Source organism: Patiria miniata, unplaced genomic scaffold, assembly GCF_015706575.1.
Source record: "Patiria miniata isolate m_02_andy unplaced genomic scaffold, ASM1570657v1 HiC_scaffold_30, whole genome shotgun sequence".
In the NCBI taxonomy this organism is placed as follows: Eukaryota; Metazoa; Echinodermata; class Asteroidea; order Valvatida; family Asterinidae; genus Patiria; species Patiria miniata.
Window position 1 is genome coordinate 6,031,693 of NW_024037070.1, and position 27,214 is coordinate 6,058,906.

Below are 27,214 nucleotides of genomic sequence, written 5' to 3' on the forward strand. Positions count from 1 at the left end.
TCTGACAATGTCAAAAATAGAAATACTTCTGCAACAAAAACATCTTTTGGCACAAACCACTTAATTAAATGAATATTGGCTTCTAAAATGTTAAACAGATCACTCTTGTCGCTGGTTTGCTAATAACCGCGTAATAAATGTAAGCCAATGGAATCGATTGTTTTTCTGAATCTGGTCGACCGTCACAACGTCAAAAGCATTTTACGATCTGACGATTCCCGACATGTCGGGCGCATGATTTTGCACGGAAGAAAATAACTGACCATCTCAAGTCAGCTGTGGATTGTGCAGCATAATAAGTGTGAATCGAAGAATCATTTCATATCAACTACGACTGTGAATTAGTGTTTTAAAATGACAACAAAGCGATCATGGAAACTTCGTAAGTGCACGGCGATGCAGGCCGAATTACCTGTGTGTTTTGGCATGCCATAGCATTAGCAGTAGCAATAGCAATAGTTAGCAGACTGCTGAGGCGGCGCGGCGCGGTAGACTCGGACAACTCGACCGTTTGCCAACTCGACGACCATTGAGACAACTCGACCGGTGCGATAACTCGACCGCCTGTGCGTCAAATGGAAAGACAAGTCGTCAGTTGTTTTTTTTACAGGCATTGACAAGTGAGAAGTCGACTCGCAATTTTTTTTGGGGTTGGCGAGGCATTTGCCAATGCCATGATCATTCAGATTCATTGGCAAATTTCCATGGCCGGGCTGGTACATTCTACGGGCGAGATGGGTTGGTGGGGCTTGGTCGAAGTTTTGTTTTGGAATTGTGTTCGGGTTGCTTGACACTGACCATGCTGACAGGATTACGAGGGGGCTTGGCTTGGCTGGGCGGGTTGCACTTGATGGGGCTGGCATGGCTGGGGTTGCTGGACAAGATGATCAGGCCTGCGCTTGGCTCGACTGTGCTGGGGCTGGGGTTTGCCAGGAATTAACCTGATGAATGTTATTGTTACATGATTGTTTTTCTTGGGAAATTGGGTAGATGGGATAACAAAATCACTCGGAAAATTCAACAATGTAAACTGCAGGGGTTTATAAAACAAGTACCCATAAAGTATCCTCCACAACCAGTTTTTGAAAAGGGTATTTAGGTTATGAATTTTCCAGAGATAAGAATTAATTCAATATTAATATAATAGCAAAACATTAATATGTTTATAAATTAATTATTAATTATGTTATTAATTATTATGTTACTTACCTTGTTTTTTTTGTTGGATGGATTTCCTGGACGTACTGACCATCATCAATAAGATGTTACTACAAGTAGGTTTACTCCTACAGACTAGCCTCTGTTATTCGGTGCTGCTGCCCTGCCCAATGCGCCGAGCCACTGTGCTATATCATGCCTCTTCGCCGTCATGGCCGTGCACCGCGCTGGGTCCCGGCGGCCAACGTGACACCCACCACGCATGGTCATGCCACAGGTTCTGTGACTTACTCGCAACATCGACGGGCAACCTGTGTGGAAAATACCACGCACTCCGCTAGAGCTACATACATGCACGATCAAGTTGTCTCCGACTCAAAGTGGACTTGTCTCATCCGAATAACTTGGTAAACGGTTGAGTTGTCGCACCGGTCGAGTTGTCCCGAGTCGCGTTGGCAAACGGTCAAGTTGTCCAACATTCAGGTTCCTTGCTCTATGGTTTGGGTGAGAGCATTTGAAATGCGGTTGTTTTCTAGTTCAAGATATAAGGCTCACACTTTTCCTTCGAGTAGGCCTATCTCATAAGTGTTTTTTCTTTAAAGTTTTGTTGGAAAACCCAGTAGAACGTGTTTTTTGTTTTGGATTTTCTGTCACAGAGGAATTTGTGGCCCACGGAGCCAACGTGAACTGCCTGGCTTTGGGCCAGCAGAGCGGACGTGTGATGGTGACTGGCGGCGATGACAAAAAGGTCAACATGTGGGCAGTGGACAAGCCCAACTGTATCATGGTGAGTTCACAGTATAGTAACAGGCCTGTGGATCTGTGAACATCATTCATGGATTACCACAGCCTGAGGGGTGGGGGGGGGGGGGGAGGAATTTGAAAATATTTATAGTAGGACTTCACTATAACTATGGGGAGTGTGGCCTAGTGGTTAGGGTTCGCGACTCATGATCAGAGGGTCAGGGGTTCGAATCTAGCTGCTGGTCATATATTATATCCTTGGGCAAGCCACTTTACCCCACTTGCCTCTCTCCACTTACGAGTATAAATGGGTACCAGCAGTAGCTGGGGAGTTTGCGATGGACTAGCATCCCATCAAGGGAGAGTAGAAATATTCTCGGTCGTTTCATGCTACTGAAAACCGGAGATAAACGTCGGCCTGATCGGCCACATTGGCTCGTAACAGACTTTACTTCTCTTCACTATAAACTAACAAAGTAGGGTATATGCCCCAAATTTACCATCGGTCCCATCCTAAATGTTCCAGTTGGGAAGGCCCATCTATAATTGGGAATTTTGAAATTGTTCACGGCTTACAACCAAGCTTCTCCTGGATGCATCAAAAACGTGTCTACTTGTTGTTTCATCCATGTCACAAATGCAAAAAAAAGTAACAAAATGCATGTTAGTTTCTCTTGCGGTTTGCAGCAAGTGTGAGTGTATAGTTTGGGACGTAACAGGGTCCACCAGAGATCGTTCAGTATAATTTATTGTCCGGTATATTGGCCATTCGTTAGAGGTGAGTTTTGGCCATCAGAGTTTGGTTAAAAATAACAGTTAGGATTGAAAGGGAATGTACTCTATAGCAATGCCTTTAGGTATGCTTGGTGAGATGTCTACTTATGTGATGTGTGTAGATGCTTACATGTATGATCTCACTTTGTGTATGGTGTACATGGAATGCAGTTCTTAATTTGTGGTGTTTATGGTTGATTGTGGTTTAATTCGTTACAATTGATATCTTTTATTACTTCAAGAGTCTTTCTGGCCACACTGCGCCTGTGGAGTGTGTCAGGTTCAACCACAACGAGGAGCTAGTTGCAGCCGGGTCACAGTCGGGATCACTCAAGATATGGGATCTAGAAGCCGCCAAAAGTAAGAACATATTTGAAAATCTGTGTGTCTTTCTTCTACTGTCACGCAGGATTACTAACAAACTAAAATCAGTTAAGACAGCTTCAAAGGGATCATGACCAAGTGCATAAGGTTGGGAGACTGCCAACATACATGTAGAGCTGGATAGCTCAGTTGGTAGAGCACATGTATTGTAATCCAAAGGTTCAGGTTCAAATCCTGTTCAAGTCAATTTCTTTGTCCAACCATATTATAATTAAAATGTTTTAACAACCATATTATAATTAAAATGTTTTAATAAAAATTCCTTGATGGCTCACTTTATAAATGTGGGGTCCACTTTTTCCTGTCCCTGTTACATCTGACATCTGTGATTTAATAGTTCTGGATGCATTACTTAATGCATTCCTCCTCTGCATAGCTTATGAACTACCTATCTGCTCCGTTCACAAGTGCCCCCTCACCGGCAAAGAAAGTACAGTTGGGGATGACCGAATGATGCCATCTTGCCTGACTGCAATATTTTGCCGCGAAGCGCGGCCGCTGCATGTACATAGTACAAATTCCCTGGTGTACGTGCCTCACACACAAGAAATGGTGCGCGCTCGTCAACCAGCAATGTATGTGTCCCGCCCATGGAACATCGTTGCTAGGTAAAAGGGCGCCCTCTTTTGTTGGTACACGGAGCCCATAGTGGAATCCGGCGATCAGAATTAGAAGCTTTTACTGCAGTGGTGTCGTGCTCACGCTCATGTTGCACGCGTTCTTAAAGACTCGGCACGCACGCATTTTAGTATTCGTATTGGTCAAAGGAGCCGAAACGCATGCGCCTTACCTGAGCGCGACTCACGAAAGCCTTGCGCCACCGCAGAAAATGGATGCCGCCAGATTAGTCTATACCTAAATTTATAGAAAACTCTGATACAAAATAAAAAGCACATGTCTTAGCATCGTTCATGATTACCCCCAAAAAGCCACAGAGACTCTATTTCCATCTTGATCCTTTACAGTTGAAAACAATTTCCTGTTATGTCTGTTTACCCAGTTATCAGAACACTGACGGGACACAAAAGTAACACAAGAAGTTTAGACTTTCATCCTTATGGAGACTTTGTGGCTTCGGGCTCGGTGGACTTGAACATCAAAGTAAGTACTTCATGTTTTTCTTGAGCAAAGTCTTTTTCACCCTCCTGCTGTCTGAACAGTCGCTGACAGTCAAAACAATCAATTATATTCCCCTGCCATGCCTTTTACACAGGCTAGTCACCAGCAGTCAGATTACATTTATAGCAAGCAATGTGACTAGTCAAAATTCAGTCAACAGACAAAAGCAGGCAAGTGGTAGGCACAGCTGGCTTATCAATCACCTACAGTCAAAGCGTAGCGTTATCAAGTTACAGAAACAGTCACAGCTAGTCAATCCTGTTTTACGTAGGCTAGGAGCTCTTAACTGTTGAAAACAGTCACCTGATTGATTTTGACTGAAAGGACCACTTTGCACAGAATGATGTTTGCATATATAGGAGGGTAAAATACTTCGTAAACGTTATCATTTGCAACATTCAAAAATGAAAACAAATGGGCTTCAGCTTTATTATGCATTTGCTTTTCCTTGCTTCATTCGGCAAAATGTATGCTAATTTTTTTTGTTTTACCCTGAAAAACCTATTTTGCTAAAGAGCGGGGAAAGTAAATTATTTAGCTTTGTGTCACCACTTACTGCATCAGATCTGAAGAGACTCAGTCTGTGAACATATATGGACAGCTCTGAATTTCTGATTTATATAATGTCTGTGACTAGGAGTTTTGGATCATTTCTCTGATTCATTAACCCTCCTGTTATTTTAGAGGTCACAAACGGTCAAAATGTCCTCCCTCGCCTCCTGCTATACTTTTAACACAGGCTGGTCAGTCACCAATGGTCAGATAATGTATGTGATTAATGAGATATCATGTTTAGGCAAAAAAAATAGTGTTGCTTCCGGTTTCCCTACCTACCCTATTCTGACAGTCCCTACCCTAATTTTTTTTATTGAAAAAATGAGAAAATAACACCCAAAACCATCAATTTCTACCTTTTACCCTTGACTACTCGCAGAAGCCTCCATATGATCGTACACAAAAAAATTTGCAAAAAAAAAAAAAAAAAAAAAAATTCCCTACCTACCTACCCTATTTTCAAATGCCATGTAATCGGAAGCAGAAATATATTTTTTTTGGGCCTTAGTAGGCTCCATCACGGACATTACACTTCTCTTCATAGTGCTGGAAATGCCCGTATTATTTTTGCAAGATTGCTTCTTGAACCCCAAAAAATTCACTTTTTGTTTGCAGTTATGGGACATCAGGAGGAAAGGCTGTATCTTCACCTACAAAGGCCACACTGGTCCCATCAACTGCATCCGCTTCAGTCCAGATGGTCGGTGGATCGCGTCGGCATCAGCTGATGGGCTTGTTAAGGTAAACCAATCCACAAATCAAGTGTAGATATTCCGGAGTTCCACTGGAGCTGTGGCCTCCCGGTCTGGAGCATTTAATTCAAGGTCTGTGGGTATTTTCTGCAGGTTGTGGGTTCGAGTCCAGCTTCGGATTGCGGTGTGTGTGTCCTCGGGCAAGATACTTTGCAAGACATTTTGCTTCTCCCCATCGAGGAGTAACTGGGTTTCTGTTAGAGAAGAGTTTTACTGTGATTGATTTTAGCTTGTTTGCTACTGACTTGCAAAGGTTACACTCAAAAGCGCAAGGTTAAACTAGCAGTAGCATGTACAACTACCATTTCATTCACTCACAATCTAAATACTAGTTAGAAACAGTGATAGTTCCTGATTTTGTTGTTGGTATTGTAGTTGTGGGATCTGACTTCTGGCAAACTTCTGCATGACTTCAAGCTGCATGAAAATTCCGTCAACCATGTTGAGTTCCATCCTAATGAGTTTCTCCTAGCTACAGGAAGTGCAGACAAGTAAGATTGATTTTCTTTAATTAGCCCTAACTCCCTAGGCATTTTTGCTAAAATGCAACCCCAATCCTGCAAAATCCTCCAACTGCCTTTTTGTAAAAATTGCATACACCCTCAACCCTGCGAAATCCTCCGTTATTTCTTAAATGAGGTCCTTCGATGAGGTCCATATCGCACTCTGTGTATCGCGTTATTCCAAGATGTGAGCAACATTCCGTTAAACCGCTTAACGGTTCGTGTAAGGTGTGCTAGTTCCAACTTCACTGTGCGTCAAGTTTGCTTGAAGATAAAGTCTTTATCCTACTCGTGCTCGTGGAACACGGAAAATGTCGTGCGTCTGCAACCCACAATACCATTCGGCCCTCGGCCTCATGGTATATGGGACACAGACGCACTATATTTGTCCATGTTCTACTGGCGTTCGCGGGAAAATTAAAGTCAGTGTGAAGTGGACAATGATAATATTAATTGGGTTGGTACCATTTTTTTTAAAGATTTTTTTTAATTCTCAAAACATCGTTTTGGGAAATACATTGTACACTATTGTGACAATAAAGCAGTGAAATTCGCCAAGGCCAAATAACTGGGTAGGATTTTGCATTTTGAAAAGTAACTTTTCTTATGTGGTGTTATGGATGGTGAAATGAGTTACATTTACAGTTGCTAATGTTTTCCCCATTTTATTTCACCTGATAGGACTGTAAAATTCTGGGACTTGGAGACATTTGATCTTGTGTCTTCAACATCGCCTTCTGCGTCTGAAGTCAGGTATGTCTCACTCTCTGACTAATGCTTGGATCGCTTGACCACTTCAACACTTCTTGGTTTAAAAAACAAGTTTTTTACTTCACGTTTTAGTTATTAAAAGTTATAAAATAAGTTGAATAAAGAATTCACTATACAGAAGGATAAAGGAGCAAAATTTGTCAACATTTCGATGTTGTAAGTAAGTTCTCGAAAAGATTGAAATTCATCAAATCAGGTTTTGCCCTTCAACGACGTATAAACACTGTATACTCAGTGTGTTACCTCCCGAGTGAAAGTTGGAAAAAAATCGCTCGGGTGGGACTCGAACCCACGACCTCCTGCTTTCTAGTGTAGATGTCTTACCACTCGACCACCGAGCTAACGGGATCGGTTGGCTGGTTCGAGTCTAATGTACATAGCAGCGGGTACCGCATTAACTATTAATAAGATGGGATTTTTAAAATTAATTTTGTTATATAATATTTATTACTTGTATTATAATTACACTGTCCCTTGGGGCGTAAACTAGTGACCTCATTCTCAGTCAATATTATTATATTCCCCTTTGCCCTTTCCCCAACATGTGTATCATACTACCCATTGCCTTTTTCTCTGAAGGGCGCTCGTCTTTCACTCCGAGGGCAACTTCCTGTACAGCGGCAGCCAGGACATGCTGCATGTGTATGGTTGGGAGCCTGCCTGCTGCTATGATACATTCTCCATGGGATGGGGCAGGGTGGCAGACTTGGCAGTGGCTTCCTCTCAGCTCATCGGCGCTTCGTTTAATCAGACCAATGTCTCTGTTCACGTAGTGGACCTTCAGGTACGTGGTCCCTCGAGTTTTGTGATGAGAAAATCTACAACAGTGGAATATTTGGGAAAGGGGATTGTCAAGTTTCTGCAAACGACATTTTGTTCTGTAATTTTTGGCTGTGGGTGGGGTGGGAGGGGGGATTGGCGCTAGACACCGTTATACACTTGATGTCACTATTCGTCGCAAACAATTGCATACAGATTTTCATATGCCATTGTATATGCTTTGAATTTCTGTAACAAATTTTTTATGAGGATCCAAATTTGTAATTGGGCACAAAATTTACAATTTTGTGTGAATAGGAGTTTTCATATTTCTCTCTAACCCTTGAGCCTGTTTCCACTGCCGGTCAGGCAAATTGTTTTTACCACAATATAACAAAGCATAGCATTAGGGATTTTCAAATTGTTTAATTCTGGTACAATTTAATTTGGCAGAGAGTCAACAAAACCAGGGGAGTTTCGATACAACAGCTCCAGCAGGGGCAGCCAGCCGGCACGAGTCAGGGACAGAAGCCAGCCTCTGCCGCCCCCTTGTCAGCCAGTGGTAGGCGGAGTTTCGTCACAGAGAGACCACCTACAACGTCAACCAAGCAAAGGTCGGTGGAATGGACATGTTGGGTTTTGAGGCTAATTTGCTGGCTACAAGCAATCCATTGATGTCAAATATTTTGAAAATGTTTTGTTTCCTTACTTACTTCTCTGTTTAACTTACCACGGAGATATTTACATAGAGGGTCTTTGTAATGGAAGAAAACACAATATCCACAGACACAAATGTAAAGAAATCTTTCAGCTGGCCAAAAGTTAATAATTGTTAACATGTAGTGGATGCTAAACCATTGCATGTTACTCCCAAACCCCAAGCCAATGCCGGTTTGTTATTATACTCTGGATGGAGTAAGGCAAGTATGGGTAAAGTGGCTTGCCCAAGGACACAACATAGAGGCAGCAGTTGAATTCACACTACTGACCCTCTGATTATGAGTTACAAACCTCTACTTTGTAGGATGGAATTTTGTGTCTGAGAGATGTAAATTTTATAGTGGGTTTTGCTTAAAGGGAATATACAACATTTGCAAACATCGAAAAATAAAACTACCAAGTTTTTACAAAATACCTTACTAGGATGTTGGTAAATGACGGTCTAAAGCATCCTGTAAAATTATGGCACCTGGTGTCAAGTCATTTTCAAGAAAATGGTATTTTTGTATACATTAATGGTATTTTGTAAACCTTACTATTTTTCAACTACTGCTCCAAATTTACCATTTTTTTTCCAGTCCAAATTGTGTTTGCTATTGGTTACATGTTCATGAACGGGTGCAGGCCAGCTAGACTGGTTCCCTTACCTTACAATTTTCCGACACCTATAAATTGATCCATTTTATCTTTAGTGGAGTCAGGGAACCAGACTACTTAAACAATTTTGTTTTTCTTGGATTTTCAAGCATTTTCGAACACAAAACTTCAAACATGTCAGTTAAAGAATATTTGATCTATTATACTAACCCCTCAAATAGTTCTTTTCTGAAAATTACAGCTAAAGCCAATGATGTACATTCCCTTTAACCAACATAATTTCATAAGCACTGCATAATCAGTGCCGTCTGAGGGCTAGCAAAATAAATTGACAAGTCTACTGGTTGGGACTCGAACCCGCAAACTTCTGCTTGCTTGTGCAGACACCTTACCAGTCGACCACCGAGCTTGTCAACATTGTTGTGGCAAAACCCTAACCACTCTACCATTCCCCAAATTGGCAAGGCAGGCTGTATTTCCCCATCACATACAGTGTAGTGGACTTCTTTTTTAATGATATTTATCACACATCCTTCTTTACATTTCCTATTCATGAAGGGAGCCTGAGATTAAGTCTGAGGCACAGCGGGAGTCTCCCACTCAAGATGAGAAGGAGGATGACTCTGCCTCCTCCGCTGACATCCAGGACCCGGTCAACTACGACAGTATATTCCATCCCAAGAAGAGAATATGTGAGATAAAACAGTTGTATACAGATGTATAAATTCCCGAATCATTGCAGGAACTTTGAAATTTTGTGAATTTTAACTATTCCGATGATCTTCATATGTTGAATGAGATTGTCATAAGCATTGTGATTGGTAGAAGCTTGAATTTGATTGTGGGTTGTACCTCAGTGGTTTTCTGCTTGTCGGAGGATTAGCTGGAGTGTTTGATCGCCAGTCTAGTTATGTACGTGTAGTAGACATGAGCATTTTAAAATGAATATTGAAATGTTTTGAGGTTTAAGTAGAGCAAGGAAACGTAAAAAGATTGGGGGGGGGGTGGTAAATAAAAAAAATAATATGTACATACCTCTGCTTCTCCTTTGCAAATTGCAGTGCATACTTTTAGTCATCATGGCACCTGCTTTCAAATTTTCCATTGCTTCAGCACGATCGCCAACAAGAGACCAGCCGTTCCCAGCCCCTCTGGATGACCAGCCGCCTGCCCCGTCGCAACCACCAGCGCCACAACCGAAACAGACAAGCCAGCCACCTCCACAGGCGCCTTCACAGCCCGCACCAGCACCTAAACTACAACCAGCTGCAGCAGCAGTAGCAGCACCGGAACCAGCACCGCCCCCGCAGCGACAGCCAGACCCAGCGCCGCAGCGGACACCGCAGAACATCATTTCCTCGGACAGAAATCAGCCTGCTGGGTTGGACATGAACGCCTTCCTACCGGTAAGGCGTCTCAGACATTTGGACCATTGTACCCATTTCAAATTGGCATGTCATAGTCACTCCAAACGCCGGGGTGAGATTTGTCAGGATTTGTCCTGATTTCAAGATTTTGTTGTCAGGATTTTTCCTGATTTCAAGATTTTGAAAGAATCCCTTTTCAAATTTAGAATTCCTGAGGTTTTACCTGAACCCTAACCCCCTAGGCTCATTTTGCTAGGAACCACCCTCAATCCTCCCTAGATTTGCACTTCAAAGGAAGGATACCCACCGCCTCAATCCTTCAAAATCCTCCAACAGCCTTGCCTCTCAAAACGCATTCAGCCTCAATCCTCCAAAATCAACCGATACTGAATGTCCATGTGCCTTTAACCCTCCACAATCCTCCAAAATTGTATGTTGTATTCAGCCCCTTATCCTCCGAAATCCTCCAAAACTGCCCGGAGAACTTTGGAGGATTGAGGAACATTACAGTTAGGCAAAAAAAAAAAATAGTCGGTCTCTGGGCAGACCGAAGTTCCGGAATTGATGCGGCGACGCGTTTTTTGTTTTTTTGTTTTTTTGGTGTTTTTTTTTTTTTCAAGCTTGTATTGTACAGACAAGGTGGGTACTATTTTGCTTTTTTGTGTCCTCATTATACATTGGTGTCCTCCATAATTTGCCTTGGTGCCCTTTATCATTTGCCTTGGTGCAATTTCCCCATTCCTTGGTGCTCCTTGGTACAAAAATTTGAGGAGGCGCAGCAATAGAGGGCGCTGTTGTAGCTTCCGTGTTAATTTGAAAAAAAAAGAAAGGTTGACACGCATGATAAAAACGACGCGCGCGCTGACCAGAGACCGAGTATTTTTTTGGGGGGCCTTAATTGACATCATAATTATATACTTAATTGGTGTTCATTGTGTTTTGGTGTGTACAAAAATAAATCGCTGTTCATTTTGTAATATTGCTGTCATCTGTATTGTAATTTTCTATTTTAATTTTCTGTTAATGTCTGTAACAGAAAATCTCTCACACAAGAAAACGTACAAATACGATTTGTAAAAACAAAAAGCACTTGAACGATTTTTTTCTTTATATTTAGTAATTGTTGACTGCTGTGATGTAGGGCATGATGTTCTTAACACCTGAGGGGTGCAGACGCATAGCACCCGAGGCGAATCCCACATTACAGCAGTCAACAATTGTTTTTGTTATATCGTGCCAATAAGTCAAAACGATAAATGGTTGTAACTATACTTCGCAAGAAATAAATAAAATCAGTGCGGTGTAACCCTTACCACTGCAGGCTTTCCTGCCTGACATGAGACTGAGCCATTTCGCATTGCATGCATGCAGTTCTCATCTCAGTCGTGAGCACGCGTGAAGGTTCTACACGCATGCAACGCGCATTTTATACGAGGTTAAAGAGGTTGTGGAATGCTGAAAGTCCTTTTGTTTTTTATATTTTTTTATTGTAGAGTAGACCCATATATGTGACCCGCTCCACAAAAATGAGTCTGTTGTTGCAAAACTGACATTTTGAGTTAACTACATTAATAAAATGGGAATGAAATAAGCTTTCATTTGGTATATCACGGACCTCTCTAGGATGTTTGGTTGCATTGTTGTGCTTGTTTCATTCTGTAAAGTTTTTGCAAAGCTAGAAGTGTCTCAATGGAGAAAAAAGGCTTTGAAAAATGACAAATACACTGTAACTAACCAAGAAAAGCACCAAAGATTCATAATTTTTTTTCTTTTTCTTACAATATTTACATTTCTGTGTAAGATATTTGAACTAAAACTATCAAACAACCAAAATACAACAAAAACAAAAAAATCCAAATTTTGAGCAAATTTTTACTGTCTCCATTTCAAAATGGCAAAAGCTTGAATTCAAATTATGCGACATCAGACTCATTTTTGCAGAGCGGGTCACATATATCATAATGACAGAGTCCCATTCTTTTGTAATGTGCGTTTATATGTTTATAAAACTGAAATTCATCGAGAAATGTGTATGGCGAGCGCATAATTGAAATCAACAGTCGTCGGGTTCTTCGTAAAATGAGACAAATCGTGACGCAATAAACAGGACTCGCTTATACTACGCTGCATCAGGAGTCCTGTTTATTACGTCACGATTACTGTGTTTTGTTTGCTGCCCCCAACGACGACTTTAACACAAATTGCACGTTCGGGTCGAAACAGGACCTGAAAACAGCTCTCAAAAGTACCTTTTGTACTTATTTCATGACAGACACAATAGTCGTTTTTATTTCATCACACCTTGGGCTACATATACCCGAAAAATGACAGAAATGTCTTCGAGCATTCCACAACCTCTTTAACCATTGTATATGCATTTTTACAGACTGGACACGTGACTGTTCTCGACCAATGAAATTACAGTATCCAAGCACACGATATAACAATGTGTATTCTTTATGCTTGGCAGTTGAGTTTTTTTTCAGTTGCTGTATGAGAATGCGTCGCGTAAAAATGTTTGAAGTCTATCCCTTTTTGGCAGCTGTAGAATTGGATATAAGTCAGGAGATATGCAATATATGCAAATCTCCGTTGCCCACTGTTATTGAAATAAAAAAAACAACTGAAAAATGATACTGGTGATACTGATCACACAAAAAATTAATAATAAGAAAAACTGTAATTTTACCCGAAGACATGTGTAATGTGAAACTGATTTATGCATCACATGACTCCGATATCGTAGACCTTGCAGCTGAAATTCATGAAATACATTTTTTTTTTGCAAGGCGAAGCAACCTTAAAAAGGGTAAAAAAACCAAAACTGATGTTGGTTATCAAATTTTTGTTTTAAATTATAAATAAAAAAAGATTACCTGAAGACATCCGTAATATAAAACTGATGATTGTATCAAAGACTTCCGACAGCATAGACATTGTAGCTAAAATCCATGACATTTTCAAGACTTCCTGTATTTTTCAGCTGCAAGTTAAAGAAACCCAAACAAAGCCAGGGTGACAAGTTCAGTGCCATAGTATGTGTCTTGTATCAGGTGCCTTAAAGGGAATGTACATCATTGGCTGTGGCTGTTATTTTCAGAAATGAACTATTTGAGGGGTTAGTATAGTAGATCAAATATTGTTAAACTGACATGTTTGAAATTTTGTGTTCGAAAATGCTGGAAAAACCAAGAAAAACAAAAATGTTCAAGTAGTCTGGTTCCCTGACTCCACTAAAGATAAAATGGATCAATTAATAGATGCCAGAAAAATTGTAAGGTAAGGGGATCCAGTCTAGCTGGCCTGCACCTGTTGATGAACATGTAACCAATAGCAAACAAAATTTCGAACTGAAAAAAAGGGTAAATTTGGAGCAGAAGTCGAAAAATAGTTAGGTTTTTCCAACGATGGTCGGCCGACCAGCGTTGGAAATGTATACAAAAATACAATTTTCTTAAAAATAACTTCATACCAGGTGCCATAATTTTACAGGTTGCTTTTAGACTGTCATTTACCAACATCCTAGTAAGGTATTTCGTAAAAACTTGGTAGTTTTATTTTTCGTTGTTTGCAAATGTTGTATATTCCCTTTAAAAGTCCCTAATACCTCATGCATGCTAACACGCATGCTTTCGTAGTCTGGCCTTTTCTAAAACCCTGTATGCATGATGCGTTGAAAGCCGTCTACATGTTCATGCATACTGTATGAGCATTCTTAGGCTGGGGGATGATCCTGTATGGCCGCGGTGAATACCCGATGTCTGGCAATCTTTGAATAGCTGGTCTTGTATCGATCAAACAGGTGTACGGAGCATTCAAATTCACTTCGTTACATACAGTAGTCCTGGAAAGAATCTGAGGCAAAAGAAAGGGGAAAAGGTGTTGTCTGTGCACATGCATTTAGGAGAAAGACTTTTGCCGGGCTTACAGATGCATTACACAGTTTACCATTTAAAGGTAGAGTAGATCATTTGCAGTTATTCAAAAAGTAACTGACAAAATTATTGTTGAAAGGCAAACTTAGTTTGAAGATGGTAATGGCAGTAAACTCCCTGTGAAATTATTCTTTCCGGCATGCTGTCATTTTGAAGAAAACAATAAAAAACAGGCCATTTCCAAAGAGGCGTCAAGTGATGCATTTTTGGAAATTTCCGTTAGTAGTGGGTTTGTACATGTGATTGGGCAAATCCATGAATGGGTAAGGCGCGCGTGCAACTTTTCCTTGGATTCACTGATTTTCTTGTTTTTTAACTTCTCATTAATGCCATTAAGCATTTAAACTCCTGTACAAAGTGGTTTTGAGTTTCCTCGTTTTTTTCTATTCCCAGTTGCATGCCTGATGGGCGTGCGCTAGCGTTGACACAACGCACACCCCGAGCGGTTGCCATTATTCATCAGTTCAGTGCATGACATCGCGTAGCTGCAATCGGCTGAACGTGTCCCAGACATTGATTTCAAGCGCAATTCAAAACATGACTTGGCAACTTTTGAATTGAAATCGAGATCCTATAGCATATCGTTTACTCAGGATGTACAGCACTCACTGAACTTAAAACTTTAGCATCTGTCTTTAGATTTGGAGCACTTTTGTTGCTTCAAAAGGAAAAAAAATGCACAAATGTGACCTGTTCTGTCAAAAGCAGACGCTTCTGGGCAGAGGTTGAAATTGAGCTAGGTCTAAAAAAACGCTGTGGGGTTGATTTTTTCAATTGTCTAATTTTTGCATATTTGTAATCTTGAACATGTCTTAAATATACTATAAAAGTTTGAAACCCTAATTTGAACTCTAAATATAGTATTTTTGATGATTTGTTGAGGTATATCAGATAAAGAAATGTCTGTTTTGTGACGTTCGTGGCCATTTTCTCTGTTTTCTACTTTTCGACCCAATGTAACTTCAAAGTAGCATAACCTTGCCCAGGAATTACAGGTTTCAAAAATTAAACAACCTTTTAAATTAAAAGGAAAATATACATGTTTTAACAATATGTAAAAATCTCATTTTTGACCTTATGCCCAGAAAGGTCTGATTTTGACAGAACAGGTCACAAATGACAAATGATCTACCCCAAATTTAAGTGTAAATAGTTTTTCCCTCAGTGTGGAAAATTGTATTCACTTTTGACCAAAATGTAAATTGCCAAAATTCATTGAAATGCCCTGAGGTCCTCTGTACAATACAGACATCTATATGTACATGTAAGCTCAACGCGATTCCTGGCTGGCTTTGTTGCCACGAAATGTGACCAAAGTTGAAAGCGTGCAACATTTCATTTTATGTCATTTATTCACAGAAAACTGGGACAGTGCCAGAATCCCAAAAGACCCCTTAATCCCCAACACTTTACCTAGATGTCTAAGCTGAAAGCAATTTTGCCAGGATTTGCCGACACAGAGCGCTGCAATCCTATGCAAAATCCACTGAAACATCCCTCTCCACTTACAGTGCTGTTGTTATCCATGTTAAAATTTGACGGCAGAAAGTACAGCAGCCGCTTGTCATGTACAAACATACAGCGTGTCACAGACTCCCACCTCATGGTTGTAGAATGCACAAAATACTATCCAGGAACTGATCCAGGAACTGGATTTTAAACACATTTTCTAATTCATTGTTTCATCATTGGCTTTGAGCAATTTCTTATGAAGCTCTTAGATTCGAACGCCGGCTAAATGTACGCCCTCCTTTTATACATTTTGGAATATAGTGTTCAAATATTTCTGTATCTGTATGGTTATGTTGCAGAAACCTATTCAGGCATTATCGCAACGGAGTACAGTACTCGAGGCACTGGAAGTTATGTCTATTATAAGATGAATGAAGTACATGAGAAATATGAGACTCATTATGTAGCACCTTATAAGGGTTTATAAGGTGCTACATTTGTGACTCAAATTGACTCGAGCTAAATATTGGACCCGACTCGACTCGGCTCGACCTTCTTGACCTGATGACTCGACTTGAGTCACTTCTTTAAAATGACTTGACTCGATTCAAGTCACAAAAATCAGTGACTCCTTACAAATCTGCCCGAGCCATGATTTTATGTATTCATCTGTGAATAAATACAGTGTAATACACTGAAGTACCTGTGTTACATGTTCAAGCTCCAACATTTTTCCCCAAATTTTCTGTCTCAGTTTACCCACTGTCACCTAAAGCATGTGTTTACAACAAATAACACTGGGAAAAAAAATCTGAATGTGGCATTTACGTAGTAAACCTTTGCACAATTTTGTGCCGTCACAGCAAAACATGCGGGGTGCAGGAGGCGACCAGAAGACCCGGGCGAAGGAGACCGAAGCGGAGGCCCTGGACTCGCTGATGAAGGGCCACAACTCCATGTGTGCGGTGCTGACCAGCAGGAACAAGAACCTGGACGTGGTCCGGGCAATATGGACGGCAGGAGATATCAAAGTAAGCCCAGGTTTCACTATTCGGGTAGATTTGGGAAACCTGATATTCAAACCCTTGAAAAAAATTAGGCCTCCCTTAATTTTTTGAATAATAAATTATTCGAAAGCAGACAGCCTAGTAGAAGGAACCTTTTTTAATGTTTTCAAAAATGTTAAATGAGTGAATTTGATGATGCTTTTATCTTTAACCAAAACAATTTGGAGTTTTTTTTAACCAGTTCGTGTTGGAGGATGCGATAACATGCATTTGCTGTTTATATACACGGACACGGCTGACGGGTTAAGACATTGAGATTGCCTGGTGACGTCTAAAAACGCTAATCCCTCGTGTCTTTTGTACACACACACACAGTCCATGAAGTCTGTGGAGGCGGACCGTGTGTTAATCTTGAATTTGCCGTTGTGCACGGCCTATTATTATACAATTTATGCTGCAGTACACACCCCGGAGTATTGAAATGTGTGAGGTTTTGGCAAGAAATATCGTACAAATACTGTTGAAATGAGTCTTGGGAATCAGTATTTGTGATGTTTGGCTTACGATTTTTGGCAAAAATAATCCTGGCGCTAAGTGGTTAAAAGCATGCGCTGATCATGTATTTTCATTATGATTATTTCAGACTGCTGTGGAGTCTGCTGTCAACATGAGGGACCAGGCAATCATTGTAGATCTACTGAACATCATGAATATCAAAAAGTGAGTTGGGATTTGCAGTGTTCATCTTTATTGGAAATAAATCAGATAAGGATCTCGCTTGTGCTTCTTTACAATGATGGAAATGTCACATAAATTTTGTATCTGAGAGGTGGATGGGCTGCAAAAAAAAATGCAAAATGGATTGGGGACATAACTACACTCTAAATAATTTAAATGGACAACATGACCGTTAAAAGCAGACATGTGCCTAAGGACGCTACAGCTTGTACGTGTAAAAAAAACCTTCTAATTCATGACACGCTACATACTATCCAGTGCCAATGTCCGGCATGAAACAGTTTATGCACATGCTGTCACGAGCAGCCTAGATAGTTTTTCATGTACAGTTCTTTCACAGATTCTGTTCAAGACAAGTTGTGGCTTTTTTCATAAGCCAGAACTTTACGTGATCTGCCATTTTAGTCAGTTGTGTAAACTGTTACCAAATGTAACTTGGTCAATTGCAATTTGAATTCATATCGAGGTGAAAAGCTATCTTTGTATAGGAAAAAACTAACAATTTCTTCAACTTGTTTTGTTCACAGGTCGCTATGGTCATTAGATTTGTGTGTGATTCTTTTACCGAAAATCAAGGAACTATTAACAAGCAAATACGAAAAGTAAGTTGCAGTGTAACAATTTTTCTCCAACCTCCGTTTCAATTGCGTTGCTCTGATTTGTTTTATTTGTTCATGATAAAGCTATTAATGCAATGTTGATTGGAAAAGACTGTAGTATCCAGACGCCACTTTGTCATGTTTGTCGGTTGTGTGAAAAGTCTATGGAGAGTCAAGGAGGATTTTAAAAGTATTTTCTAACAAAATTGGAAATGTTTCTCAGTCCCAGATTCATGTCTTTTCCACATTTTTGCAATGACTGACCTCCATTGGCATGACATATGATTAAAAAAAAAGTGGCGTCAGGATGCAATATTTTTTCCGTTGATGGTAAATGAACAAAAATTGTGGTTTGACTTTGTAGCTGTTTTTACAAAAAAAAGTTGAATTAAGTCCAGTAGGAGATAGGATAGTCAGAAAGAAAATCATCTTATTGAATCGATATTTGTCTGTGCCCCTATTTTTTTGCAGCTATGTCCATAGTGCATGTGCTTCGCTGAAACTGATTCTCAAGAGTTTTACAAGTCTCATCAAGTCCAACGTCAAAATGCCGCCCTCAGCTGTAGACATCTCTAGGGAAGAAAGGTAAGTCCATTTAAGCCTGCGAGGGTATACCTGTGGCTCGGCAAGCTTGAATATGGAGGAATCCGGTCACAATATCAATGCCATCACGACGGCCCCCTTCAATGGCGAAAGCATTGTGCTAGCTATTGTTCAGGTATTCGTCATGGGGCAGTGGTTTGCTTGGAAATATTAATTTTTGAACACATTTCAATGAAACTTGGGTGTGTGTGCCACATGCACACTAACTAGGGAGTTCACGCCGTATGTTCCCTTGGAGCTCTCCAGGGCATGATCTAGTGTTCATGCACAGATGCTACAGCTATTATTCAGTTACAAAAACCATGGAAATGTTCCATAGGGAAACTCCTTATGTTCTTAACCCATTGACACCCCTATTCGGCCACGGACAGCTGCATTTTGGGTGGAATGTGTACATGCAGGCATTCAGTTGTTGTCTATGAATGGATGCGCTATGCTGCAGGAATGCGGCAATTGCAATCCCCCGGCTTATCGGCTTTTATCAAGCTGGGTCTGGAACCGTCAGCTAGCGTGAAGGGGTTAATTGGAAATTTATGCTGTTACCACTGGGAAAAAGATGAGAACACTTGATGTACGGATCGCGGGACAGATTCACTTTGACTTGAGTAAAGCCCATTGAACTCCAACACTGCTTGTCCCAAAGGAAATGCCAGCTGTGTCCACATACGTACGTGTTGTAATTCCTTTTTTCTTTTTTGTTCCTGGGCTCTTATTAGATACAAAAAGTGCAGCAAGTGTTATGGCTACCTGCTGGCAGTGCGGACCGTAGTGGAGGACAGGCAGCACGTAGCGGGCAAGGTGGGCAGCACGTTTAGGGAACTCCAGTTGCTACTGGCTCAGCTTGACTGATGGGAGAGAGAGAGTGTTTAAGGCATCAGGCCTCGCCAGCAGAGGTGTCACTAGAGAGAAGCGGGATTCTGACCTCCCCCCCGCCCCCCCCCCCACCCTCGAATTTGTCATTTTTGTCGTTCTGGTCAGCAAACTTGTGTCAGTGTTGGTGGGACTATCATATGAACTGCACCTCAGTTCAGATGGTGTCCAGTCATACTTTAACCTGCAAAAGAGGCCACCACATTAACAGCCCCACCTAGTGTCAGAGGGTGTCCAGTCGTACCTTTAACCTGCAGTTGAAGCCACCACATGAACAGCCCCACCAAGTGTCAGATCATGTCCAGTCTTTGCACTTAAACAGCGCCCCCTATTGTCGAGGATGTCAAGCCCCCTCCCTCCTACCTGTGTCAGCCAGTGCTCCTCCCATCCTTTCCCCCTTCCCCCAAAAGGAAATGGTTTTCCCCTGCTCCCAGCAATGATACAAGTTATTTCCTATCCATTGTGAGGATAGGGGAAAATGTAGTAGAGAGTTTTGAGAATGTTCACAACAACGCTCGTCTGTTGGTGGTCAGTCATGTGTGCAGCCATCTACCCAAAAGTGCATTCCTCACATCGTGGACCACATATTTGGCATCTATTTACACGTTTCATGAAACCGAGTCTTACACAGGCTGTTTGTACTTCAACTGACGCATGTCGGGGATAAACTAGTTGGATAGACGGAGGAGCAATAAGTCCAAGCATCAGTGGCAGACAGTCAGTGTCTTGTGTGATTGTGTTTGCTGATGTATTCTGTCTGAGACCAACCATTGATAGTATTCCAATTTACAATTCTGCTCCTTCAAATAAAATCCCAGTATTCAACATTGTAGCTTGGTCTAACTTTTTTTTGTAAATATCCTTTTTATTCTTCCAAGTCTTTTTTTTTGGGTTAATGTTCTTTGTTTGTGGTTGGGTTAGGTCACATTACCATAAACTGCAACTCCCTTCCCTTGTGCAAAGTTTCATCTCTAAACTCATAGTGTCCAATCCAGGTCTTCGTCAGAGAACATGCAATGCTTACTGAATGCAGCTGCCATTTTTAACAGAGCATCTGATTGGATGTATTCGGTTTTATATATTATACCAAGCTGACATTTTTTTTCAGGTATTTAATGTGTATTCTGTGCCTTATATCATTTAGCTTTGATACCAGACTTCATAGGGGGAAGGGGGAAGGGCAAATGGAAATCTAACAGATATCCCAAAAGTCCAATTTTGATTGTATATTATAGTTCTGATGTGTATTCACCATTGACAGGCAAAATACATGTTGGATAGTTTAGTGATAACTTATTAAATGGTATATACTAACGTTGAAACTGTACTGATGATACACTATCAATAGTGTTTTGGGGCATAACCTATCTACAGCAATATTTCAAGGCCGGGGTTATTTCTGGTTTCTGAAATATTTCCAAGTGGAAATATTGTCAAATCTCGGGAGCTTGATGTGTACATTTTGTAATGTATACAATACTATGCGTCAAAGCATGTTTTTTTAAGCACATTTTTTGGTGAAATTCGGGAAAGAGTGGTTAAAGATTGTACGACTCTGACTCGATCTTTTCCTTATTTATTATTTTTTTTTACAGCCTTATTGCCTGTTTTGGAGCGTCTTGTATGTATCACGTGTGAATGAAAATAATAAAATTCCGTCTGTAATGTTTCTGCAGAACATACGTATGACTGCGTCTTTTGCGTTCTGAGCTATTTGTCCAAGTCAAGTGTTATCATTTTCAACATAGGACAGGAATTTGATACCCTGTAGAAAAGGAAAAATGACACTTATAACTGGGTTCGCTTTCACATGTGTGTAATCACTTGCAAAGAAAATACGGAATAACTAGATATGAACAATTAGGAACAGTTTTTGAAAAAGGCCGGTTGTCTCCAACGCTGGTCTGCCGACCAGCGTTGGAAATTGATACAAAAATACCACTTTACTTTAAAATGTTAGCACACAAGGAGCCATGATTGTACGGGATGCTTTAGACTGTCCTTCCCTAACAATCCAGTCAGGAATTTCGTGATAGGCCTAATTTGATGATTTTGTTTTTGGATGTTTGCAAATGTTGTATCTTCCCTTTAAAGATCCAAAATGAAATGAAGATTCGGGCCGTGTTATTCGACGAAAGTCCCGAGTTTCTAAGCAAACTTGTACGTGACACTCGCCCTGCGCTTTTATTGTAGCGGTCACGGTGGGGAAATGCGATCGGCACCCGGGTGGTGGATGAACTCATATTATGGCCCTAGGCCCTATAGGCAATTACCCCCCAATATGCCGAGATCAGCATTCGGGGTGTAAAAAAGAAGTGATCGAAGAAATGAAACGTCTTGCATGTTTAGCTGGGATGGGCTAGAATAAAACTGCTTCATGTGAGACACAGCAGAGGTTAGCATCCGCAGCTGGGGTCTGAAACCGTTCAGTATCAGGTCACCATATTAAAAGCATGATAAACCTATCCTATACGATCATTTACCATTCGTGCAGTTTGTTCGTTTCCAATAATAGTAAACACAACTCATAATCTAAATAAGAAAGTTCAAAACCTGATCTGTTGAAGTTTCAGCTCAGTAGATATTGCACTCTTCACAAAACTGTGAAAAATACTAGGCCTTTGTCGTCTTTATAACTCTCCCTCCCCCTAAATTAGTCAACTGACTGATTTTTGATCGGACCTATGAACACAATTTTGTCCATCGAGCTTAAGACATTCTGTGGACTTTCACTGGTAGGTAGGTCCACACAACCTTTCCACTCTCTGAAAAAAACCTAATCTAGGGCCTTTTTCGAGATACCGCCTAATTTGTCTTTGGATAAACCGATTTAGAGTGGTTTTTTTTGCGATTTCCAATTACACATTGTGAAACCTGTGGGACGTGGGTGTTGACAAATCCCCGAGGAAATCTCTCCCTGTTCTTGCTATGTTGTTTTATTATAATACCTTCATTTGCATTGTTGTTTTTGTTGAGGCGGCCGCTGGATTTTGGCATGGTCAAAAGGATCTTTCTAAAAATAAACGTGCAATAGGCCTACACAATGCACATCTCCCCAAGCGTGTACAGCGATGATGAGCGGTCACGTTTCCCGTTTATGAAGCATGCCAGCCGAGGAATAGGCTTATTATTACAGTTGCTCTGTATACCTCTGGAGATGTATTCATAGTAAGAAGAAAAAGGTTGCTTTCTACCAAAAAAAGGCTATATCTCATTCTTTTTTGTCCTCCGCATTCTTTCCTCCGATTCGTATAGTATCGGAGGTGACCTGTAGGCCTATTTAAAACTTTTTCATTTCAGATAATTTTGTAACTGGATTTTCATATCGGTATCCTATATCCTATATCGGCATCAAATCCCCGCACATCGTCACAGTGATTGTCTAACATTGAATACTCTTTGTTGACCTGTGAGCTGTGAGCAAAGAGGTCCACATGGTGTAGGAAGTATGAACGTTCGGTGGACTTGCACACGTCCACAATAGGTTCCCCCCTCTCTGGAAAACAGGTTTAGATGCATTTTTGGGTGAGGGTTATTGGTCGCAAAATGAAGGGGAACACTCAAGCAAATCATGATAAACTTGAGTTGAAAGAGTGTTCACAGTGCGAGTAAAACATTTTTTCCTCCGGTTTTTCTTAACTACACGAAAACAAAGGAAAGTCCACACTAGGTATGGATGTACAATGTATGTCCTATGTGGGCGGGCTGCACCGCGTTATTGGGAAGTTTTTTTTTTATTGTTAGGCAAATCAGGACCGAGTTATGTCTCGGTGTCTTCGGTCCCCATAGTACCATGGGACAACTCGTGTGTAGTCCCCACAACTACGGAACAAGTACTGTATGTGTGTGTGTACTTGTTTGCACATTCAAATTGTGGGCGTTGAACAATAGAGGAAAATGGGGTTGACCGAAGGTCCACGATTGATGATCGTGTACAAAACATCTGGGAGGTCTTCCTAAAAAGTTTAAGTACAATAGGGGGTCCACGATTGAAGATATTTACACACTAGTCTTGTGTACATGTGCAAGGTTCCTTATGGGGTAGAAAACACAATAGAACAATAGACCCCATAAGCAAGTCTTTAGAAATCAATCTACCCCATAAGGGAAACGCTATGGAGTTTGAGATTTCAATAGGAACAAAGGAGAACAAAAGAAGGGAATCAGTTAAAGGTCTACCCCATAAGTATAAGGTGTACTTTCACTGTGTGGACCTCTCAACAAAAGACGTCCACATAATCCAGGTAGCAGTGACGTTTTGTGGACTTGCCCACGCCCACACACGTATACTTGTTTCACATGACTAGTGTGGACTTTCCATTGCTTTCGTGTAGTTAAGAAAAACCAGTGAAAAAACTCATTTTTCTCAAACTGTGAAAACTCTTTCAACCCAATTTTTTTTCTATGATTCCCTTTAGTGTTTCTCTTCATTCTGCTACAGATAAACCTAACCCAAAAATGCCTCTAAACCTGTTTTCCAGAAATGGGGAAACACTGTGTGGACGTGGGCAAGTCCACACAACGTCGGTGCTACCTACATTATGTGGACGTCTTTTGTTCGGAAGTCCACACTGCGTATGTAAGACAAGCTCACACACGTGTGTAAATGCCGGCAATCGTGGACGCCCCATTGTCCCTAATCCTCTTTCCTTTGTTTGTACCCTAACTTTTTAGCGACAGCTCTCATTGGTTTTGTACAAGATTTGAGATCGTGGACGTTCGGTCAATCGTGGACGTATTGTTTGCGCCCACATTCTTATGTCCTACATCCACGATTGCCGGTGTTTACATACTCACATGAACACGCAAGGTTTACCCTCTCTGCAACACAGGTTAAGAGGCATTTTGGGGTGAGGGTTTTCCGTCGCAAAATGAAGAGGAACACTCAATTACGGAAATCATTAAACAAAAAATGGGTTGAAATATAGTGTTCACAGTGCAAGTAAAATGAGTTTTTTTTCTCCGCTTTTTCTTAAAGGAAACATGCATGGAATTCACAACTGTTCTGCCTTGAATGACATCACGCTTTGGCTCATGAATATGGACATTTTCATCAGCATAAAAACTAAAATGTTGAAATTTCTCCCTTTGGCTGCTACAAAGGAGGTGGAATGTCATAGTTACATGGCAAGAAAGCTGTTTTGTATTTAAGTCTTAAAAATCCCATTACATGTTCCCTTTATCTACCCGAATGCAAAGAAATGTCCACAATTAGATATGTACATGTATTAGGTAAGACGGTTTGTGTGTGGGTTTGTTTTTGCATTCAATAGGGGACGTTGATCAACAGAAGACAATAGAGTCCACAATTCCAGAAGGTCCACAATTGACGATCGTATACAAACATATGGGAGGTCGTCCACGATTGAAGATGTTTGCAAACCTAAACATTGCACTTTGCATTCGTTTTGCATGGTTTTGCAGAACACACGTCCTTAATCAACGAGATCAATTCAAATACACGCAACGGAACCCAATTTTTAGGAGTTGGTGTTATTTTGTTTCTATGGTATATCAGACTCTTGCTACCAAACGAAATAAAGTTGACGAAAAAAATTTACGATGATAGAATTGCTTGGGTTTCATAATTGATGTCCCAAAAGCAAGCGAACTCGTAAGGAAACTGTTAGCATCATTTTAGACCCCCCCCCCTTTGCAAAAGCTGAAAAATCGGAAAAAATTGATTTTCCATTTTCTCGCAGACAAAAAAAACAATCAGAACTTGATGAGACTCCTCTTTTTCAGCCACCTTGGGAATATCCACCTCCGATCAGATTCCAGAAACGAATATCGGGATTCAATGCGATCCGATTGATTGTGTATGCAAGATCAGGGGCGAAGGGTGACAGGCTGTAGGACGCTACCCTTTTCTTCGCTTCTCACATTGCATACCATTCCCAGTCCTAGACGGTAAGTGCCATTTACCACACGTTCAATACACGGGTAGTCGCAACGTATAACGGTGTAGGTGTCGCCGCCTTGGGCAATATTGCGTATCATGTAGTTTTGACAGCGTTTTGGGGAGAATTTTTTTTTGGGGGGTATGTATAGCACCACTCCATTTCTCACTACAGCTACAGCTAGCTGGTACCCTCCGCCTGGCCTTATGTATAAGGCCTCAGTAACAGCGCTGGTAAACTAAACGCTTGCGCACGTCACGTGCGTGCGGAATGTACGAGTGTTGTTCATGGTTCGCTCGTATTACCACCCTCTGCAAGGTGACCATATGGAAATGGCTACATGCACTTCAAAAATCTTCTAGATTTAACAAAAACACCTAGAATATACAAAACACATTATAAAAACTTATTATATTCACATTAAGATGTTATAAAATTTCTTTAAACCCCCCCCCAAAATCATAGAATATTCTTAACAAAAATTAAAATAAATAAATTGGCGCGCGTCTAACGTGGCTTCCAATGTCTATAGTACTTTACTGTACGTGTGTAGACGTATATGTCAGGGAACACCAACGCTTAGACTGGCCTGCCTATCCCCGATGTTCAAGGGTTTGTTTGAAGTGATTGAAGCTTGTTCAAAACAAATCTGCTATTTTTTTTTGCTAGGATCACCGATTTTACAGAATTCTGCTAAAATTTTCATTTTGCTGGAGTTTCTGCGACATTCGTCCCCCCCGCCCCAAATCTGTCAGATCTAGCCGAAAATCGGCCAAAACGGTCACCCTGCCCTGTCCAGTTGTAGACTTTTGAGACGCTTGGTGGCAGCAAACACATCGGTCCTGTCCCCATTGTCCATCGGACTTCAAATATTGGGCGGGAAACAGTCTATAAGCCTTTTCGGAGTTCCAACTAAGCATTCATAACCTGTGACAACGCGCATTGTTTGTCTCAAATGGCCTTTGACAACATCGCGCCACTGACTTTACAAAAAGGCTCTTTGTGCATTGTGGGTACGATGCGTGTGGTTTTTTTTTTAGTTTTTAGCAAAAGGTGGATTGAGACGTTGGCCATATCAGGAAAACCATACACCTGGGTTTGGTCGCTAAAATTCGTCGCCGAAATTTTCCTTAGAGATGATTCAGTATGTAACACAAGCGTTAGCAAAAACAGATTAAGCTGAAATTCGGAATATACTTAGATGCGTGTTCAACTTTCGTAAATTCCTAGAAACTGATATAAATACCTAGATTTGGGGATGTTTTCGAACGATTTCTTCCAGATTTGAAGGTCAGCTTTACCAGTAACCAATATTGACGTTTCGGCATTGATGACGGCGATTTTTTTCACTGACATGAAGTTTAGATTTTCTTCTTCCGTTATATTTTAACATTTCAATCATACTGAGCATATTTTTTTTGAGAAACACAACGTTCCATATGCCATGTTTTGGGGGGGTGCATGAATTTCACTGCTCTGTTATAGCGTCTAAGTTTGTAATCGGATTAGCTTTGCCTAACAACGGCACGGACGCTTTGTGTTCGCAACCATATGGCTGAATTGTGTACCAACATCATCACCGCTCTACTATAGCGCAAAAGGTGTAGGCCTACGTGTGTATGTATGTTAACCATTTGCTCATGCAAATTGGGCTGCTCAAGTTGATACCCCCCAGTAGAGGCAGAGACGAAGTAATATCTATATATTATATGATGTTTGATCTTCATTAGTTAAATGTTATAGTTTAAGGGTCTGATATTTTTGTCCTGATCTTCATTAGTTAAATGTTAAGAGTTTAAGGGCCTGTCGTTATCCAGGAAAAATCATGTTGCCATGGGAAAATTTAATCTGATCCCCGCAGGAACGACTGAACTAGGCCTTTTGACATTTACGATTTTGTGTATATT

The 27,214-nt window shown here is 40.8% G+C and overlaps 1 protein-coding gene across 1 annotated transcript; it reads left to right on the forward strand.

The window, feature by feature from the left end:
• Positions 1 to 160: 160 nt before the first annotated feature.
• On the forward strand, positions 161 to 21,093 carry LOC119739142 (katanin p80 WD40 repeat-containing subunit B1-like). The gene is made up of 16 exons (XM_038213969.1): positions 161 to 382; positions 1,815 to 1,945; positions 2,919 to 3,036; positions 4,061 to 4,161; positions 5,350 to 5,475; positions 5,862 to 5,977; positions 6,671 to 6,742; positions 7,340 to 7,544; positions 7,973 to 8,133; positions 9,395 to 9,528; positions 9,950 to 10,242; positions 16,454 to 16,621; positions 17,241 to 17,317; positions 17,863 to 17,937; positions 18,406 to 18,519; positions 19,254 to 21,093. The coding sequence occupies exons 1-16, from the start codon at positions 355 to 357 to the stop codon at positions 19,384 to 19,386; spliced, it is 2,052 nt and encodes a 683-aa protein (XP_038069897.1). The 5' UTR covers positions 161 to 354; the 3' UTR covers positions 19,387 to 21,093.
• The last annotated feature ends 6,121 nt before the right edge of the window (positions 21,094 to 27,214 follow it).